We start from the raw sequence: 21601 nt of genomic DNA, 5'->3' as shown, positions 1-21601 counted from the left end.
TTGCCTTATGGTAAATATTTTAATTACTTTTTTGTTTTCCATCAATAAATGCTACAGATATACGTATAAATCTGAATTATTATGCAATAACAAAACTTAACAAAAGTATGTATTGTGGCGTGTGGTCAACATGCATGGTTAATTCATCAATGTTTTCAAGGTTAATGTGTTATTTAAAAATCTTCTTTTGGGTTGTTTGACGCCAAAAGTACAAGTGAATTTTATGCAAAAGATATAATGAATCGTTGCCTTATTTTGTACCAAGAATTGCCAGGCTGTAACAGTTGAAGGCGACTGTAGGTCGTATTAACAATGGGAACAATGCCTTCGATGGGCCTTTTTATAGCTACAAGATTAGTTTGTATGCCATCCTAGTACTTTCTTCTTATCTTAAAGTACATATTCCGCCATATTTTTTTTCGTTTTCGCAGCATAAATATGTATTTTGTAAATGTACCCTATAACAATGACAAATTGCGTTACACATATGAAATATCTTGTGTTACCTGGTGCAATTTACCTGCTTTCGCTTTGTGAATGTTAACGTATGTGGAAGGGTCACTGCATCCTATGTCATTACACGACCTAATTCTTACGGTAATTTTATCATTGCCTTTAATCCAGTTGGATGGAATTTCTATTGTTGTGTTCGGTTTTGTCGTGATGTTGGAGGTCACCTGACCACTTTCGAGTCGCAGGATGGAGTAATTATAATTTTTTGAAGTGTTATATTTGGAAGGAATTTTCTACAAAATTAAAACCATACTTTATTTTTTATATAAATAAGCTCAAACTTAAAGGTATGCGATTGTAAATTTGTGATCATATAAGTAATTATTAACTTTCCTGTTAACTACTTGTAATGGTTTTATTTGCCAAAAAAAAAAATTCTTCGTGTAGTAATTCTATTAGGTCAAAGCCTCGAGAGCTATTGCCACCCTTTAAAAAACAACGCTTTTGCAAAAAAATGAGTTGCAAAAAGTGCAGGATGCTAATTAGACATTTCTTTCTCTCATTATTATGTGTAAGCATGACATCGAAATGCATAACTGATTCTTTAATTGACATGTGTGTTAAAAATAATGACTTCAACTAGGTGTATGCGTGATTGTATTATAACCTTCAAGTACAATCGAACTCGACCACTTCCTTTTTCAAAGTAATATGCCCATTTTGTTGTTTCTGGTGCATGTGTTGGAACTGTAAAACAAAAATTAAATCAGACAAGACCAATCCATAAATTATTGTACTATATATGACATGATGAGGTAGAATGATTATATATATATATATATATATATATATATATATATATATATATATATATATATATATATATATATATCTTCAAAATTAAAAAAGATAACAGATCAGCCATTTTTAAACATGGCATGTTTTAATTACAATGCACATAATAAAATTTGCAACTTGATTTACTTGAGGCATGATATTATAAACATTGAATCACAAAAGCATCACGCAGCATGATACCTCCTTCTTTTGTGACTGTTTTGCCACAGACAGGTTTACTCCAATGACCAATGGCTTCAAATAACCTAGTTTGTATACAAATTTCGTAACGAGTGAAAGGTTTCAAATCTGTGATATTCTTCTCGTAATTCTCCTGTATTTCAGTTATCCACTGTGTCAGATTTGTTAACTAAAACATAATAATAATTGTAACCATTGAATCAATTTCAGACATGCACATCATACATGTCATAGTCAAATTCGCAGATTCGTTACAATTACGTATAATCGAACACACTAGTTAGAATTACCTCAGATTCTGAGTCTTGTAGTACACGTTTTTCAATTTGAAAAACAATTTTTCCAACTCTAGACAGAAATACATGTTCATGCAGCTGCACGACAATTGACATTGATATGTTGGATGGCACGAGTTCCAACTTTTGAATTGAAAGCATTGCTGAAATATAAAGTAATCATTGTGGTGAATTCTTATTGAATTTTGATAAACTTTTTAAAAAAAAATTGATATACATGTATGTATATTGCAGATAAAAGCTAGATACCATAGTTCTCCGGACTGATGTTGTATATTCTCGAGACATTTCCGAGTTGGTTCCATCCGTGTAGGTACACGTGGTATTTTCTGCCATTGTCACATGACCAGTGACAGGTTATACTTGTATTTGTGATGGTCTGGTTTGGACATGATACTAAATCGCTGTAGGGTTACAAGAAAAATCCTTCATTGATAGAACTTGCAGCAAAAACACGTTTATTTCCCTCGAAAATATATATTCCCAGTTTGAAAGTTAGTTTGTAACCTACAAAAGGCTATTTTTGACAAAATAAAAAAAAACACAAAATAATAATCTCGTTATAACGAGTTGGTATCTCGTTATCACGAGTTAGTCAACTCATTATAACGAGTTAAGTACTATCTCGTTATATAGAGTTGGTTGTCTCATTATTACGATATTCATTATAAACAATATTACTTTCGCTCTGGTAGCCAATGCTACTTAATCGCCATTTTTTATAGTAACATATGCCGCATCAATAACATATCATGATCAAATAAATAGTATCATCAATAAAAGTTCAATTTTCAGAAACACTACAAAGGAATAGATATTGTATAAAGTTTCGAAGGATTTTCTATGTTTATATTACATTAATAATTAAATAATTAAAGTCTGCTGTCTACGATGAGTATTAAATTTCAATATGATAAAAATACAAAATTCTCAGGACTTTATCACATTACACTGCTCTTCCTATATGATGAATTATCCATGAACAAAGAATTAATAATTATTAGACAGCTTTCTATAGATGCCAATCAATGATCACCTGAACTTAGATCCGCCCTTTACACTCCATCTTATTGTAATGTTCCATTTGGTCGGTACGGAGTTAGAGACTTGGGTTTTGGATTTATTCCAGGTACAGGTTAAATCTTTCAAATCCTGAGAAACACAATTAAAGTCTTCTGGAGGCTCGGGTATGACTGTAAAAAATTTCAAGAGTAAGTGATATTCGCGAGAAAAGTAATGCATTGTGTTTCAAATAAGATCTTTACCATGGTCATTGCCAAAAGTAAATTATAGACTAATAACGGCAAGGAAGAGTAAAATGATATTTTACAGGAAAATATGGAAGTATTACATGTAACTTTACAAATTACAGCATTATGTCAGTATGAAATGCACTGGTATTAGAATAAAGTTCTAAGTAAGCATTGTTTTTTTTTTATTCATATACCTCCTACTTTCAGTATAATGTACGTTTCTTCTGTGGTGTTATGATCCAAACAAATGTAGGTTCCGCTGTCATTGGCCTGTAAGGACTGAAATCTCACCCTCACCTGTGAACCCAAACTCTCAACTTCTGTGAGGTTTCTGCAATCACGCGATGAGATACAATGCATAAGCTGCAATTCAGCTGCCGAACTATCGGATGAACGACATCGAAGATCAAGTTTTGAGTTTGCGTGTCGTATCAGAGTTGTTGAGTTATACTTCGAAAGCGGCTCCATCTCTGTTCACAAAATAGTACCGAAAAAGTAACACAAAAAGTTATGGCTGAACAATACAGAGCACGCAAACATCTAAATACCATGATACTACAGTATATCCCCTTGAAAATCCCCCATCAACTTCTTTGTTGGAAAATAATGGCAGATTTGAAATTAAGTAAAAAGGCTCTTAAAATATATACAAATAAGTAAGTTTTTCCTGTCTGCGTACGGTCAGTTTATATTGTGCTGTGGTTTTCTCCAACTTCGACATTTTTGCAATGTCTGTTATTGAGATTAAAACCTTGGTGCATTCATTGTATACGGGTTTGTCACTGATATAGCACAACCATATGTATATATTTGGTGGCGTCTCCATATGAGTGAAAAATTCTCGAGAGGGACGTTAAACAACAAACAAACAACCAATCAATCTTATTGACCGATGTAGATGAACTACGTTTATTATTAGACAGATGTAGATGAGCCACCTTTATAACTGACCGCTGTAGATGAGCTTCGTTTATTACTGGTGATGTTACTGTAGTTCAAAATGACGACCTAAAAGCTATCATTTTAAAATTTTCTGCCATCCGAAAAAAATCAAAATAAGCGAGTTTATTGGTCTGTAGAGACGACTATACAGGGTTAGTAGGTGGATAAAACATATACGTTGATTAAAGAATATGTCTAGAATTTGGGAATAAAAGGTAGTTGATTGACTAATGCTGGAAAGTGGACAAATTCTCCCCAACCGTGCGCAGAAAATCTTGCACCGTAAATTGCATCATATTTGCATTACGGGATCTGTAGCGTAGTCAAAGACTAAACACGCTACAGTTCTGCAGCTAGAAGTGGTGCAAATCAAATGTAGATTCTAAAAATACGCAAAGGAAAAATCAAAATCTCAAAAACTTTTCAAAGATTAATAACATTTAAACATATGACTTATCTACACTTTATACAACTATTCCACACGAAAAATTAAAGAGCAGGCTTTTTTGACATCGTAGACAACTGCTTTCCCAGTAAAAATGGAACTCGTAAATTTTCATATCTTATGATTGGTCATCTGCAAAATTATTATGTACACGCTAATGTACGATTAAAACTTACCCATACCGTTGTTTAGATTCTAGCGCGCTATTTCATGATTACGCTACTCAGTTGAAGATGAATATTGCGCTAAATTTTTTAGTGCACTAATTGATGTACGCTTGCAGTATGTGATCGATGCATATGAGCTATACGTTTACTATTAACCGATGCAGATGGGCTACGTTTTTATCATATACTGACCGATGCAGATGATGTGACCAATGCAGATGAGCTACGTTAATTATTGACCAATGCAGATGAGCTCCCTTAATTATTAACCAATGCAGATGAGCTCCGTTTTGAATATGACCGATTCAGGTGAGGTTGTTAATTTAAGTATATGTGACCGATACATATGAACTACGTTTTGCAATATACATGATAGTTAAGCTTGACTTTCAGTGATTGGATGAAAAAAAAAAACACTGCAAAATTAGAGATTATAAAAGTTTTACAAATAATTAAATTTTCTGGAATGTAGGTTTCTTCGTGGCATTTTTTATAAGGACAAAATCATGCCGCATCACTGAGTTATGAGAATTTTAATGTGTTTTCACAGCTTGATAAAAGAATCAACACTCGTATTTCAGTTAACACACAAAGGGTCATTTAAGATACTATATATGCAATAATATATGTATTTAAATATGTCTAACCTATTATTTAGTAAATAAAGTTCGAGATAATTATTTTTTCTAGTAAGTTTCATTCAATTTGAAGTTCAAATCCCATGTAGAAAACTATTGCATAAATTCTGAAGTTAATTTGTATGGATTGATCGAAAGTATCTTTTCTATTCATATTCTTTTCATATGTACACGTTGATGGAACACTGTTTTATAGATAACTGTCCATCAACTATGCAAGATTAGTTTATATTAAACGATTAAATATGACATCTCATACCACCTTAACCTGGTCTGACATGAATGAAAAAAGGTACTTTATGAGGTACAAATACGAGCTTCTTATTATAAACCATTCCACACTGCTAATGACATCAACATGACAGGGAAATTGCACTGTATGTTTATTTAAATCATATGAACATCTAATATTATAATTCAGTTCATCATTAAGACATTTAGTCTTCCAGAGAGTTCGAACATTGAGGGACTTTCAAAAAGGTGAGACTCGATTGTATGTTACGACTGGTGGGACAGCAAAATCACTCCGAAGCATAGAGGTCAGAAGCAAATTGAAAGTGGGGGGAGGGGTAAACCAACAATAAAAAATGTTTTGTGTGGCTTAACCCCAATTTCAATGCCTATATTAACTATATCAATCTTTGCAAAAAAAGTGGGGGCTAAGCATGGGCCCCTAGCCCCCCCCCCCCGGTTCCGACGCTATGCGAAGCATTCTAGTATTCGAGATATCAAAGTTTCACTTAGCAAATTTTAACTTTACTTGAGATACATGTCTGTATTTGAAACTTCTTACGAGAAATGAATATATTTAATCAAACAGGTTGAATAAGGTACACAAATTTATTTTTACCTATAATAAATGGAGCTGTTGCCTGGATGTCTAGATAATGATAAACCTTCAAAGAAGGCGGAGTTTAAGAATATACCGGTAATACTGGGGCAAGAAAATCTCAATCCAATGCTTACATTATTGATCATTCATCTTTTTATCCTAATATAAATTTTTATGCATTTCAGATGAATCTGTACATCGGAAAGTCATTGCAAATTACAAATTATTGAATGTAATAATTTACATGAAAGCGAACACATACCGATGTTAGTAGACGCGAAAGTAAATCCAAAAGTGCAAAAAACTGCCAAGGACAAATACATGTCGGCTAAGTACAATAAACTGGATGCACAAATCTCAGATGTTTAAATAAGCACAAAATTTATAATATGTTATGCGTACTTGTTTTTAAATCGTTCACCCATAGAAAGGAATCACACAAGCGCTAAACTCGATCTCACTATAACAACCTTAAGGACAGAGGTACAAAAATAGTGATCAAATTTCATTAAACTGAAAGAGCAGGTCGAAATTGTATCTTATTTATCGAAGTTTTTTCACTGTGTTCATCAATTGTAACTTCATCGTGGTATAAAGTTGTCATAAAAAACTTTCATGAACTGCACAGCTGTTCAATATATGTTGAAAAATAAACCTTTGAAATCAAGGCCTCGCGTTGTTTTTGTTCCCGATGGATCAATTTTTTGTCAACATAGGGTTTCATCAAATTTCCACTTCTTTTTGTGTATGTTTTTTACTTCTTAAAAGTGTCCAATACATTTTCATGGGGTGGTTCACTTAAAATATTAATGCTGGAACTCTTTCTCTCAATATAGAAAACACAAAGTGGGTAACTGTAATATCTTTCATTTTGTTTTTATCTTTAAAACTGAGAAGTTTGCAGTATTCAGTCGTATTAATTTTCAAAAAAAAAAATTTCCCACAGACCACGACAAAAAGTTCCTGAGTTACTGTCTGTGGGTCATATTTTGGGTAATTAATAGCGATTCTCTGTAACCACTTAAACTTCTTTGCCACGCATGGTCACCGATTTTGATGAAACTTTGCCCATTATTACAACTTGACACAAGAAACATATATCAAATAAAATTTCGTTGCTATGTGTCTTGGTTGCCATGGTAACAGCCAGAAAAGTTGAAAAAATTGAGATTTTCAGCTACTTTAAATCTTTATTAAGTCTTATTAAAGACTAAGAAAAACAAACAAACCATTCTCCCAAAAACATGACACCTTGTTGCCACTTATGCTATAAAGAAACTATTTAGAATTAATCTCTAAGTAAGTGGTAACCATGGGTACATTTGGAATACATTTTAGATGCTGAAAAATGCTGAAAAACGCTTTATAGTCACAAATGATAGATGTTACATGATCAAACTCAATCAACAACGTAAGAAAAACAATGAAAAATATTTGACCTCATGTAATTAGGTATTGGCAATATTATTCTAAAAATAACTTTCATCGTTGCCATGGTAACACAGTGTCACCATGCAAAATCTGTTGCTATGATTGGGTTAATGCTACTATCTTGAGGAAATACAATAAAATTCATGACTGGCACATATACATCCTTAGGACCTTGCAACACCGACAACATAAGAAAAATTGAGATTAATTGTTACTTTGCAGTGTAACCATGGGAACAACGTACTAGTTGTTTAAAGTGATATTTTTTTGCTGCTTTGGGTATTTACTAACCTTTTAATCAAGAAAAATATTATTTGAATCACCTTGAATAGTACTTATCTCGTAGAACTAAAGTTGAATATCATATATTGATAAAGTTTATTGAAAAATACAACACTGTTGCTATGGTTACCAAGAAGAGAAAATGTTCGATTTTGTTAATTTTTTGTCAATATTAGACCCTATGTGCCAGCTTCTTGCATCCAGTTAGAGATTGGGTGATAGTCAAAACTTAAAGTCAGGTTAGTTGTTCACATATATCAATCATTAAAGTTTTGGGAATCTACATACAACTGTACGTATCCAAGGAAACCGAGTATTTTTCAGATTTTTATGCATGTTTTTTCGCCTTATTTCCATAGCAACGCACTATTTAAAGAATTGAAATTGAATTTTTTGAAATGTGAAAATTAGGGTCACACCAAGGCCTTTAAAAATTGATCATCAGTTATATAGAAATATGCTTTTTAAAAAGATAGGATAAGATTAAAACACTAAGAGAGTAAATTTAAAATCCCTTCGTGGTATTAAAACCATGGCAACCATTGCCAACCTATAAGAAATATCATATTTTGTCCTAGGTATATGTTACAAGGATCTCTTCTCTATTAATTGCTTGCATTTCAACCTATAATTGTTTTTTATTCTTAAGTGTATGACTTTATAAAATTAAATGAACAAAATTATTACTTTTGAATACTTTGTTTCCATAGTAACGTATGTTATAGATGATTTACCAAACATGTTTATCATGCATTTAAGACACCAGGCCTTCAACTTTCAGAAACAGTCATTGCCACTTGTTTGCTTTGCTGCGAACGTTAACTGTGGGACTCTGAAGATGTTGAAAAATGCCATTTTTCAAACTTTAGGACATGTTGCCATGGTAACCATGTCACGTAGCAACCAATTTCTGCCTGATCTGAGTTTACGGTATCAAAGACTTTTATCATAGAGAGTTTGGAGAAATTCTGAGACTATGCGTGCCACAGCTTCTATATAAAAGTTCAAGTCGTTACAGAGAATGGCTCTTAAAGCCAAATCCATTCTTCCCTCATAGAGTTTGTCTCCATATTTGTATGTTTGGTAGTCCTCCCATTTAATGTCTCCTAAATTACAATATTACAGCATTAAATACAATGCTTGATAAGAAATATAACCTTTATATCAGAGAACAATCTTCATGTCTTTGATTTGAATTGAGAATGCAAGCAATATGCTTGAAGATTGTGCAATACATGTATCCAGTAATGGATGAATGGAAATTCTCTGTCGAAGTTCTAGATAAACAATCCATACCACTAGCAACCTGGTGTTGTAAAGCATGGTTATTAATTCTTCCTGCATGTTTATCTTCATGTGTCAAGTTTTTATTGTACATGTACTATCATATTACATTAGAAATTGTAAGAGGGGTCAAAATTTCTGATTAATCACGCTTCTAATATATTGAACAAGAAGCCAATAGGACACATCGCTCACCTGAACACTTTGGCTGGAGAAAAGCAGAAATCAGTTCATTATTGAAAAGTTTAAATATAAAGTGGTTCAATCCTATTTCCCAGGAGGTCGTGATTTGAACAATCTTTAATCTACACATGAAGGATGTTTCCACTTTGTTTAATCATGGCTTTAGAAGATTTTTTAAAAAATAAAATTCTACCTATTTTTATGTAAAAGTTTGATCTTCTGTTGTGGCCCCGCCATACCTCCGGGTTGGGAAAGGGGGGGGGGGGGGTCATGATTTGAACAAACTTGAATCTAAACTACCTGAGGACGCTTCTGTATTATTATGACTAATCATGGCTTTGCAGTTCTTGAGAAGATTTTTAAAGACTATTCCTATATATTCTTATATATATAACTTTGATCCCCTGTTGTGTCCCCTCTTCACTCCCAGGGGTCAGGATTTGAATTTGAATCTACACTATCCGAGGATGCCTTTGTATTAATATGACTAATCATGGATTTGCTGTTCTTTAAAGATTTTTCCTGTATATTCCTATGTAAAACTTTGATCACACATCGTGGCCCCACCCTAGCCCCAGGGAACATGATTTGAACAAACTTTAATCTACACTTATCTACCTGAGGATGCTTCCATATAAATATGACTAATCATGGGCTTCCTGTTCTTGAGAATATTTTTATAAAGATTTTTCCCTATAATAATCCTATGTAAAACTTTGATCGCCCCTTGTAGCTCCATCCTAGTCCCGGAATAAATTTGAATTTACACTATGTAATCTTTAATGGCATATTTGTTCTTGAGAAGAAGATTTTTAAAAGATGCCATTAAATTTTCACGAATTCTTTATTACTGAGTATTACCCCTTGGAAGAGGGCTTGGCCCTTCATTTGAAGGATGCTTTTCATCCAAGGATGTTTTCTAGCAACTTTGGTTGAAAGTGGCCTGGTGGTTCTTGAGAAGAAGTCGAAAATGGTAGAAGTTTACAGACGACAGTTGAAAGACGACACACGACAGACATGAACACCCTTCGACCGGAAAAGCTCACTTGAGCCTTCAGCTCAGGTGAGCTAAAAATATTATGTCAATGAATGTTTTCTAATTGGAAAACTCAACAAAATACATTATTTCTCATGTGGAAAGTACAGGTCACATGCAGCAACAAACTCAGGATGTATTTCCTGGTTGTCTTTCAAATATATAGAAAAGGTCTTATTGCATTATAATGATATCTGACTGTATGCATTTTCAATAAATAATTCAAGGAAGGTTTTTTTTTCTCTTTTTTTTTCATTTAGAACATACAGTTATTTAAACAAGTGACTGGCTAAGGAATTCTAATTTTGTATGTTTATATCTAGAAATTATAGATAACATTACCCTATTAAAAGTAATATACAGTCCTACAAACACTACCAGTGCAAGTTGGATTAATGCAGGGTCAAAAGTTAACAATCTTACAGTGAACTTGACTCCTAAACTTTCACTTGTAACAAAATAATTGAAAGTTTTAAAATGTGGTCAAAAAACTAGATAAAAGACAAAGTTCTAACTATCTGACTTATAATGCATAGGTGACCGAAATGTTCCAGAAAGATGACCATTCATTCAGTTCAGACTTCATATGAATTACCTCTTATGATTTACAGGCCAAGAAGTGCTGTTTCAATGTATCATCCTCTTCATTTCCCAGAATGCATTGAATAATTTGACTCATGGGAGCAATAATACCTGATCCAGCTGCCAAAAGAAGCATCTTTCTGTATTGCAAAATGAGTTCAAAATATTGCTAAGAATAGAGACTTTGACTTTCTTACGTCATATTGTATACAAAATCAGAGTAAATCAAAGTGACAAAGTAATGTAAGTTATAAATCCCTCAATACTATGGATTTTTAGTGTTGGTGTAATATTTGTACTTACATTACAACAAAGAGTCAGAGATGCAGACTGTAGCAGGTATATATATATCTGAGTAATCAAAATAAATGATAGGATAGAAAAATAGTGTTAATCTAACTCTATGTTTAACAGGTCTGGACGATTTCCATATATGGAAGTCAACTGAAGAAGGTTAACTGAAAGTTGCTATAAATATGCTTCATATGTATGCATGTAATTAAATTTGTCTGCCCAATCAGAAAAGACCATTTTCACACACCCCAAAACAGACAGAACATAAAATTTTTGACAAAAAAATCTTTAGAAGTAAGATGAAAAGTTTGGAAGAATACGGTATTCCCAACATATTTACCCTGAACAAACTTGACATTTTCATCTCGAAAAAAGCACATTAATACGATATTTTAGAAAGGAATAGATCACATTGTTAAAATAATTGTCAAATACAATTATAACATGTACCAGAAAATGCTCTATGTTGGTATATGTATAGTTTTACTTAGCCGTCCATTTTCATAGATTACGTTAAGTTTCAATAGATCTATATTGCATCCAAGTGTTCATCGGATCGTATAAGACTAGTTTTTAAAATATCACGTGTTTCATGAGTGCCAAATACCATGTTATATACACTTTAAACAGGCAAAGAAAAGTTGTAAAACATGAGGGAAAGGAATGTTTTTATCACCATGAGCAGAGAATAACAAAACAAAATAACAATGTCTCTGCCATAATTAACTTACCATGCACACCAGAAACTTGAAAATTTTGTTATCGATTTTTTTTTAAACATTGTATTTCTTGCCTGAAAATGTCAGAAGCTTTATTGAAGCACATATTTAAGTGTATTTAAAGTAGATTCAAAATTTTCTTAATTTATTTTACCTTTAACAATCCGGAAAATAAATCCCCTATGCCCAGTTCTTCGTTTTACTGGCTCCGAGGTGTTCCGAGTGAGCTGTCGCTATAGTGACGTCATAATAGTTATCTCATCATCGAGAAGCTGATTATATTTTGATTACTTCTTGAAACCCTCCTTATTTTTTCTCTGAAAAGAAGAGAAGGATGGCAAGGAGAGTTAATCCGGGTATTACTATCAATGAGGATAGATATCCATTAGTAAGTATTTGTACAAAATATTAAAAAAGTGTTAATATTAGCATAGATATAACCGAGATGTAATCATGCTGAATATGACCTATGTGTACCCCTTTTCTAGGGTGTGTGTTTCCTCCATGAAGGCCTTCATATTAAATCTCTTATGTTTTGTTTTAAATTAAAGTTTCCTCTCGATGTTGTACATTTATCTAAATAACTACAGCAGCTGGATTAAATTTGATGGCTTTTATCAAAACTTTGTAAGCATTTGTAAACATATTATCGATAACCTCACTCATCGAATCATAAATTCTGAACTGGGGGAAAAAAAACTTGCCCTGTTCCAGTGGCACACCCTTATTACTTCTGTCGTTTACTGGTTTGTATGAGTTAAATTACGCGACTATATTTTCAAATAAAACTCAATATCCGACACTTTGTATATATGAGAAAGTACTCCCACCATACTTGTTACATGATGCTTTTTCATGTGTCACAGACTCCTTAAACGGTATCTGATTTTTTTCCTTAATAGGCAGCCTTGGATGTAAATTTTTACGAACCAAGATTCGATTATACCAGAGAGGAGATCGAACACGTGAGTATGATTTATGTTTATGGAAATACATGTATATAGATATAGGTAAATATAACGGTAAAAAATACACTTTTTGATCTTATTATTTTAAAAAGAATTGCTATAATATTCAGATATTAGACTCTCCGTTATAAATGTATCACGAAAAAATGTCTATTTTGTTTACATCACACTATAATTCAACAATAAAGTTTGTCTTTAATCCTGTCGTCTATTTATTGTCTCTTTTCATCCAAGTACGCTGAACAGTTTTCAACCAAAAGGGAAATTCGGTCAATTGTAGACTAGTACATATAATTTCAAGTTTGATCGTGATGGGACCGCAAACAAGTGTCAGATTTCTAAATTCGATTCAAAATTTTGGAGCGATTCTTCAAACTACAAAATATGCAATAAGCAAATTCAGAGAACTTTCGAAGTCTTATTAGTTGGGATGCAACGATTCAGTGTATTTTGTCTGTCATGTCTTGTCTGTCTATCATGTTAGAAGAAGTTATACTTTTAGGTCACTTGAGTCAATGTGGGGACCTATCGCTATCCGTTTTTGTCCGATGTTGTATGCCGTGTATTGGTCGTAAACTTTTGAAAATTTTCAACTTCTTCTCAGGAACCACTTAACCAATTTCAGCCAATTTTGGCTTATAACAACAAAATATACTGAATTTCATGGTCCCCGCCCCGCTCGGGCTTGAGGGATGGGGCTAAAACTATCAAAATTAATGCAATCTTTTAAAACTTAATTCTTTGCTCCCGGACATCAAGCAGTCAAACTATTAATTATAACAAGCGATGAGTCCTTTGCAAAAAATTTGAAATTGATGGTCAGGGGTTCTGGAGTTAGGGTCGAACTCTATTGATCACATAGTGAAAGTGCATAAATTCTTTAAAATCTTCTTCCCCCCCCCCCCCTTGAGCAGATAAAATAAGTGTATTCACTATTGTGATGATGAGCAAGGATGTCTGTTCTAAAATTTGGAATTTTATGACCCGAGGGTCAGGCGTTTTTTGGTAACCCCCCCGGGGGGGGGGTCTATTGATTATAAAGTGAAAAAAGAACAGAGCTGTGGTTTGATTAAATACATAGGCATTTACGATGAAGGGGTAAATGTACTCGGAGTATAGAAAATAAAAATGTAGACTAGCTCGGTAAATTAAGATTTGATCACAAACACAAAGATTCTAACTTGCCAAAAAATACTAGATCTAGGATTACGATGTAGAATGACAACCTTGAAAAGTACAATGCTGTGTGGAACAAAGAGGAAATAGTTACATTTTCCTTTAGTCCAATTGTATGTTATTATTGACCCTAAAATAGAGCACAGAAAAGAAAAGACTTTGACATGAATTAAAATTACAAATTCATACTCTTACATCTGCTTGCTCCTGGTGCTAGTATATTTTTTGTCTTTGGTTTGTTTGTTAAAAACCAGTTCATTCATGTTCTTCCTATTGCTAGTCTACTCTGATAACAGGTTTCAAGAAAATCAACCTGCTCTCTTTATGTTCAACAGCTAGGCCCTATTTTGTCAGTGGATGTTATGAGAGTATGCTCTGGGGTATTTTTATATAAATACTTTAATGACATTTGCTGTTAGTCATTATGAAGATTTAAGACTTTGTCCCACATTCAAGTACTGGTGGGAGAAAATGTCCCACACAGCAGAATATATGGGATAAATCCTATGTTTGGCAGTGTGTGGGAGAAAATATCCCACTGATCAGTATCCGTGGGATTTATCCCATTTGTACAATTTTGTGGGAGAAAATATCCCATCTGAGATTTTTTCTCCCATGGGAGAATGGTGGGATAGTACTTGGGACAAAAAATCCCACCATTCTTCCATGGGATTCTGATATTTAGGACTTTATATTTTTGAAAATAGATAAGCTTGTGAATTCAGCATGAGATTATGTGATACTGCTAAAAAATCCCACCAAGAAATATTAAAGTTTCTTTGATATCGCAATTAGAAATGGTAGTAAAAAGTCCGGACTATGTCGTGTCCGGAGTTAAATGTCGCACTGTTAATGGATTATTTCTTTGAAAATCTTCTTCTATGCTCCAGGATATTAAGCAAACAAACTAAGTGCATAGTTATGATGAGCAAGAATGCCTTCCAATATTATGAATTTCATGGCCCGAGCCAGGGTTCGGTCGTTAGGGTGGGGCTCTGTTGAATATACATGTATAATAGTGAAAATGAATAATAATATATATTTCTTTGAAAATCTACTTCTCTATCCCTGGTATTCAGCAAACTAACAAAGTGCATGGTAATGATTAGCAAGTGTTCGTCGTCCAAAATTGCAAATTTCATGACCACTCGGTCTTGTGTTCTGTTGTGTGTGTGTGTGGGGGGGGGGTCTATTGATTACATAGTAAAAATGCTTTATTTCTTTGAAAGTCTTCACTTTCCCCGGGTAATGCATATAAACAAGTAAGCCAAGTGCTTTTTTTTACAACGAGAGCAAGGAGTACTTCTGGGCTACCAGAAGATATTTTAAAAATATTTTTCAGAGTATTTGTTATGCATGTTTTTAAAATCATACGTACAAACAAGTACTTTATTTATACTTTCAGTATTTCATCTCGCCACGAAGGCAGCTTGTTTCAAGATTTGCATGGAGCATGGGTGTTTACGATGAACCAGAATCGGTAAGATCTTTATTAGTCTACATATTAAGAGTTCACCATTGAACTAAATTTATGATGTAAATTGACTATCCTCTGGTCTAACATGTAACTGAAAGGTTACAAGGGTCAAGGGCCTCTGAGATACGCTAGGGTATTAATTATATCTCATTTCATCTGGATCATCTTTCGTACATCACTAGACTGTTTTAGCTGATCGTAGAGCAATATTTAAACCGGCTAATATAAAGGGGAAATCTTTAAATCTAAAATGTTCTTCTCAAGAACAGCAAAGACTTTATTAGTCATATTTATATAGAAGCATCCTCAGGTAGTGTATATTCAAGTGTCAGCCTGTTCAAATCGGAAGCTGACTGAACAGCTGCCAAATTAAATTTACGTGTAAAAATGTAGTACTTACTCTCAACTGCTTTTTGAAACAATGCAACCTCTAAATATAACAACCGAAATAAAAAAAAATAAACATCAATAGTAATAGTTTTGAAAATTTCAGTCATTTGTAAAGAGCTTCAATTATCATCAAATTGCATAATATTTAGATAAGTAGAATCAAACTAACTGATGTCGGTAATGTGTGTATGTTGTCTTCCAGGACGAGGATCAACCGTCCACCAGTACTCAGGGCTACACACCACCTGAATTACCGGAAGTGCCTCTTCACTGGTCCTACTTTCGCCATCGATACATCGGACATGATGTATGGATATCTTTTATCATTTTAAACAAAAAAATGTCAAATCATCATGATGTTTCAGATGAGAGAGAGAGAAAGAGAGAGAATCAAACTATATTTCAAACTTGAAAACAGTTGTATTAATCTTATAAATACAATTTTGCAGGATACCTTCACCGGTTTATGTCTCGATGATACCATCACAGAGATTGCTGTAAATAGCCTGGTACGTATCACTGGAACAAATGGTGTCCCTTACATGTTTTTTTATTCGATAAATTAAAATTACTTGAGATTTTCCAAAAATAATATAAAAATAAGACTCACTGATATTATGATATACTATAATTTATCTGCATATGTTTCTTAATTATATTATGTTTTAGTATATATGTTTTCAATGAGCAGGATCACGGTTTACCTTGTTTTAGTAGATATTTTATATGCATTTGATGTAACCATTCCATGTGGTTCTTTAAAGTGAATTTCTATAGTATGTGAATTCTGAAGGTAAGCATTTTTATTCATATACATTACATAGGCGGATCCAACGTTGGGGTGGGGTTCAGAGAGGTCTGGACCCCCACCCCTTGAAGATTCAGTGCTGTAAGATTAAAATGTTATATATTTCTCTTTTTTTAACCAAATTTATTTTGATACTAATATGTCTCTACTTTGCAGAGATTTAGCTGACATAACATGGGCCTTTCCTCTATAGAAATATTCCTGGATCCGCCCTTATATTTATCTATCAGATAGAGCGTGGTTTCATTAAACACCAGTACTAATAATTCTTTAAATTACCTTTTCAATCATAGTATTGAGATATGGACCAACAAATGAAGCATCAATTAAAAACGTTATACTCCGATATACATGTTTCTGTTGTGGACGGAAATTTATATGTTATGTGAATTGTTACAATAATCAGTTTAACCTTCCCGCTGCAATCTGAGACGATTTGTTCAAAGGCGATAAAATGGGCAAATATTCCCATAATTACATGTACATGTATATTATAGCTAATTATGATGTCATGATGCTAAGAAGAATAAAAATAAGTAAGATTCCTGTTAAGAAATAATTTGGTTTTATGGCGGAAATAAAATACAAATGTGTATTTTATGAAATCAAGGATGCGTATGAAAACTTGACTTTTTTTTTTGGACTAACACATTAAAGATTAAAGATTAATTGTCAGTAAGTATTCAATATATAAAATAGAAAGTTAATTATCAATGAGCATTTTTTTAAAAAGATGTTTATTTTCTTTATTATTTATCATAGTGGGACCATTTTGTTAATTCTGAAAATTTCCTTTTTGTTTTGGTTGTTTGTTGGTCCATGTTGTTTTACATGTATGTATACAGTACACGTACATTTGTTTGTTTGAGATATCTAGATGAGAAGGTTGTTTGTTTGTTTGTTTTTTCCTTCAATGTATATAATTGAAGGTTGCTCACAATAAATCTTTGATAAACGTTGTTAAATAATAAAAATTAAAATAACACGTAATTTCTTTAAAAAAAAAATGAGAAAAAGCTAATTACTCAATGATATCTGTACACAGCGATTTTTCGTACAACTACATTACCTAAAGTAAAAGATCCTAATTGATTCATTTTATTTTTTTTTTTAAATATTTACGAAACGTTTTCTGTTCTGTACATTTCTATCATTTATAGACTAAAAAGCTCGTAGATAAGGATCTGCTCATAGCTTTCTGTGACGCTGCAGATGTGCCAGAAGCCCGCAAAGCAGCCCCCAAAAAGGTAACACACATTTTAACTTGATGCCAGTGGTGTTTTTTATACTTCATTTCAATTTTTAAATACTCAATGTTATACTCCTATTTTTTCAGCCGAATTTCTTGCGTCGTATACTGCGCCGATGTTTTGGACGATGTTTTGGACAACCACATGAAATGGAGCAGCAATAGCTTTCAAATATAGACAAAACTTTAAAAAAGGATTGGTGATTTTGGAGCAAATTATTATCATCATTTTTTTAAAAATATTTATGGATGTAGGATCTTAAGAAATGTAATTTTTTTTAAGTGTAATATCACAGGCACCTGACGTATGCTTGCCGTGCCCCGTTTTTTTTTTTTTTTTTTAATTTCTGTACCGTTTAGACAAGGTCTGTTATCAAAAAGCTAATATGTAATAGCTTCTGGTATATGTATTCTCAGAAAGTCGGCGATGGGGTGGGGTGGGGTACACAATCGAAACGCCAGGTCCCTGTGGTAAAATTATATGACGCTTCATTCTCAGTAGTTTATGTCACAAAAATACGTACACCAATCCGATTAGATAGAATGAACTATTGCAACTTTGATCGTCTACGCATGTGCTCCATGTAACCATAAGACAGTGCTCTTCGCTCCATTGAGCACAATTTTTTTTATGGATAATTTCATGGATAATCATAATTTATTGTATTATTATTATTTATTTATTTATTTATTTTTGTATATTTGTAAAAAAAATTCAATATTTTTTTTTGTCTGTATGTTTAACGAAGAATAATTATGTGTAAATTTGTGTAAATTTATGTATTAAATGTATTAATTTTTTGCATCAAAAATTTTTTTTTTCCTTGATATGACAAAGGCTTAAATGTCCAGCATCTGTACACCGTTTGTTTGAGATTGTAAACTTTTAATAACTTTCCCCTTCTCACTAGAATCTGTTATCAAATTTTCACCAAACCTGGCACCAAGCTTAAGGATAAATTAAATTTCTTCATATGCTTAATTAATGTTGGAACAAGTTAGAAAGTGCAAAATATGCCACAATCTCACAGATCTTGACAGAATTTACAGTGTTTGTATAATAGACCATTTTGCCGTGGAGCGATATCCTACTGGTACATTAAAATTATACATTCGTATCTATAATTATGAAAATGTTTTGAATTGAGTCCATTTCTCCAATTGGAAAGCTTTACGCCAACACATGTTCTGGATTTGATAGTATGGACTGAGTGAGCATTGTTAGCTCATTTCATCAAAGCTGGGAAATCTTATGTAATAGTTTCGGCGTCCAAGGTTCTTACCAACTACTTCTGTGTCCTATACCGGTATTGATAAGATATATTTCCTTGATATGAACATAGAATACATGAATGAAAATCTAGTATGTTTCATTGTACCAGTTAGGCTTCAGATGCTACATTTTTAGCCAAAGAATATCTAAGTTAATGTTTTTGGAACTGTTAAATTTTTTGTGAGCAGGTCTCCTTCCCAAATGACTATAAGCCCTATGTTGACAAATGTATGGATGATACTTGTACATGTAGATATGCAGACTTGCTTCGAATAGTGATTCTGACCTATATTTTCCAGAGGAATGACCAGATTAACGTTTTTGGACTAAGTTCATTTTAAAGTAACTATGAGCACTATAGTGACTAAACAGGACTTGGATCTGACCTATATTTTCCAGATGATTGAAAAGGTTACCAGTTTACTAGAGGACCTATGCATAATAATATATAATAATATGATACAGACGTACAGTGCAGGGAACCAATGCTGATACGTAAATCAGCATGAGCATCCAGCTACAGTAACCATTTTTCCCAATCAAATTTTATTAATCCCTATAACCATGATTTAACTATACCGCAACAAAATTTGGAGGGGGCAACCAGCCTTTCAATGAACACTTTCAATACTCAAAAAGTAATGTTTGAGAAAGCCCCCCCCCCCCCTTACAGCCTTAGACAGTGAATCAAGCCTATTCAAGGACAAATTTCCAAAAGTGGACACAAAGGTTAAACACTTCCAAATCGTTATCGTGCTAAATAAGTCTCCATCTCAAAATTAAGTGCCAAAACTCATACCAAAACAAAGAAAACCAAAACAAAGTGCTATTTCATCAATTTCTTCTTTGTATACTAATGTAAACTTAAACAATTGAAAAGTTTGCCATCCAATTGTAACTCCTTTCTTAGGCTTTCTAGCTTTAACTAAGCTTTTCAGTGCTAATTAAGCTAGATGTGTCAGATTTTCAATTCATCAAGGGTGTGACAGACAAAGACCTTTAGAGAAAATAGTGCTAACAATATCAGTTTTCAAAAGTTTTTTTTTAAATAAACATAGAAATATAAAATTGTTAACAGTGAAACTGTGTCCAGGCCCCTTGAAAAGCAGCGATGAACACTCACTCAAATAACATGGGACGGGAAGGGCAAATGGTCATATCTGACGAAAATGCAGGTTTAGAATAAGATCACAGAATCAGTCGAAATTTGGTGAAAGGAATAGTTAAAGGAAGACATAATTAAGTCGACATAATATCTGACAAGCCAACTTGTCAGAAAATTATATAGACTTGTCAGATAATTATGTTGACTTGTCAGATAATTATGTCGACTTGTCACAAAAATATGTTTACTTATCAGGAAATTATGTTGACTTGTCAGATAATTATGTCGACTTGTCACAAAAATATATTTACTTATCAGAAAACTATGTCGACTTGTCAGTTATTATGATGACAAGTAGATGTCAGTCAGTGGCTGCTGCTATAATAATAAGATACCGAGTTCTTGGTTGTTGTGATTTTTATCTGACAAGTTGACATTAATATTTTTTTTTTTTTTTTTTTTTTTTTTTTTTTTTTTTTTTTGAATTCCACAATGCTATAATACAAACATAAACATATGAAATTGACACAATCTTTTCATTGTAGTATTCATTTTTTTTTTGAGAGACAGAAAGAGAAAGAAAGCTGGAGAGAGATAGGATAAGGGAGAGAGGAGAGGGAGAGAGAAAAGATGAGTTAAAAGAGAATGTGGATGACAGATAAATAGAGGAGACCTGTAGCAAAACTAGTTTAAAGACAGGGTTTATTCATGTTAGTCTAAAAGTATGGAGTGCCATTTTTGCCAGGAGGTGTTAAACTCATTTATTTTATTGTATTCCCTTGCTGTATATTTCAATGACTTATAAATAATTTTGAATTCATTCAGAAAACCATGGATAGAGAGGCTGAGGTTTTGACAACGAACTCTGTAGATATATTGTTTCATTGACAAAAGCAGTATATTTAAAGATTTTGATGATATTGTATTACTTGTATCTCCAAATATAAAAGTTTTACCATCTAGATTTAATAAAATGTCTTTTTGGTGACAGTGTCTAACAAAACCATCTAGAAATTGTTGTACAACTGGACATTGCCAAATTAAATGATATATTGTTTCTTCCTCTGCTTCACAAAATGTACATAGGTTAGAGTCTGTTTTACCTATTTTAAACATAAAACTATTGGTTGTCAATATATAATGATTGATTCTGTATTGAAGCCATTGTAATTTACTGTTTTGGGTTGTTATAATAGGCAGATAATAAATTTCTTTCCAGTTTGTATCTGTCAAGTTGAAAAAATTTGCCCATTTTCCCATACCCACAGGTTTTATTACTG

The 21601-nt window shown here is 32.8% G+C and overlaps 2 protein-coding genes across 2 annotated transcripts; one reads left to right on the top strand and one right to left on the bottom strand.

The window, feature by feature from the left end:
• Positions 1-479: 479 nt before the first annotated feature.
• Positions 480-3508, bottom strand: LOC133184485 (uncharacterized). Its single transcript, XM_061319574.1, has 6 exons — positions 3258-3508; positions 2037-2191; positions 1782-1930; positions 1492-1660; positions 1121-1200; positions 480-746 (listed from the first exon to the last, which is right to left on the bottom strand). Exons 1-6 carry the CDS (start codon positions 3506-3508, stop codon positions 480-482), a joined length of 1071 nt encoding a protein of 356 aa, XP_061175558.1.
• Positions 3509-12186: 8678 nt separating this feature from the next.
• On the top strand, positions 12187-18693 carry LOC133184600 (uncharacterized). The gene is made up of 7 exons (XM_061319685.1): positions 12187-12263; positions 12778-12840; positions 15425-15499; positions 16089-16193; positions 16336-16395; positions 17855-17941; positions 18031-18693. Exons 1-7 carry the CDS (start codon positions 12210-12212, stop codon positions 18106-18108), a joined length of 522 nt encoding a protein of 173 aa, XP_061175669.1. The 5' UTR covers positions 12187-12209; the 3' UTR covers positions 18109-18693.
• Positions 18694-21601: the final 2908 nt, after the last annotated feature.

The sequence above is a fragment of the Saccostrea echinata genome, unplaced genomic scaffold (genome assembly GCF_033153115.1).
Source record: "Saccostrea echinata isolate AGI-Se365-2 ecotype Australia unplaced genomic scaffold, CSIRO_AGI_Sech_v1 ptg000010l, whole genome shotgun sequence".
In the NCBI taxonomy this organism is placed as follows: Eukaryota; Metazoa; Mollusca; class Bivalvia; order Ostreida; family Ostreidae; genus Saccostrea; species Saccostrea echinata.
Note: the sequence above shows the minus strand (reverse complement) of the source record. Positions and strands in the feature narration are given on the sequence as shown.

Coding starts and splice junctions, on each gene's coding strand:
- LOC133184600 (XM_061319685.1), top strand. CDS start 12,210: ATGGCAAGGAGAGTTAATCCGGGTATTACTATCAATGAGGATAGATAT. Junction 15,500..16,088: donor TTTACGATGAACCAGAATCG/GTAAGATCTTTA, acceptor GTTGTCTTCCAG/GACGAGGATCAACCGTCCAC. Junction 17,942..18,030: donor GCAAAGCAGCCCCCAAAAAG/GTAACACACATT, acceptor CTATTTTTTCAG/CCGAATTTCTTGCGTCGTAT.
- LOC133184485 (XM_061319574.1), bottom strand. CDS start 3,508: ATGGAGCCGCTTTCGAAGTATAACTCAACAACTCTGATACGACACGCA. Junction 1,661..1,781: donor TACAAGACTCAGAATCTGAG/GTAATTCTAACT, acceptor ATTATGTTTTAG/TTAACAAATCTGACACAGTG. Junction 1,201..1,491: donor AACAGTCACAAAAGAAGGAG/GTATCATGCTGC, acceptor TTTGTTTTACAG/TTCCAACACATGCACCAGAA.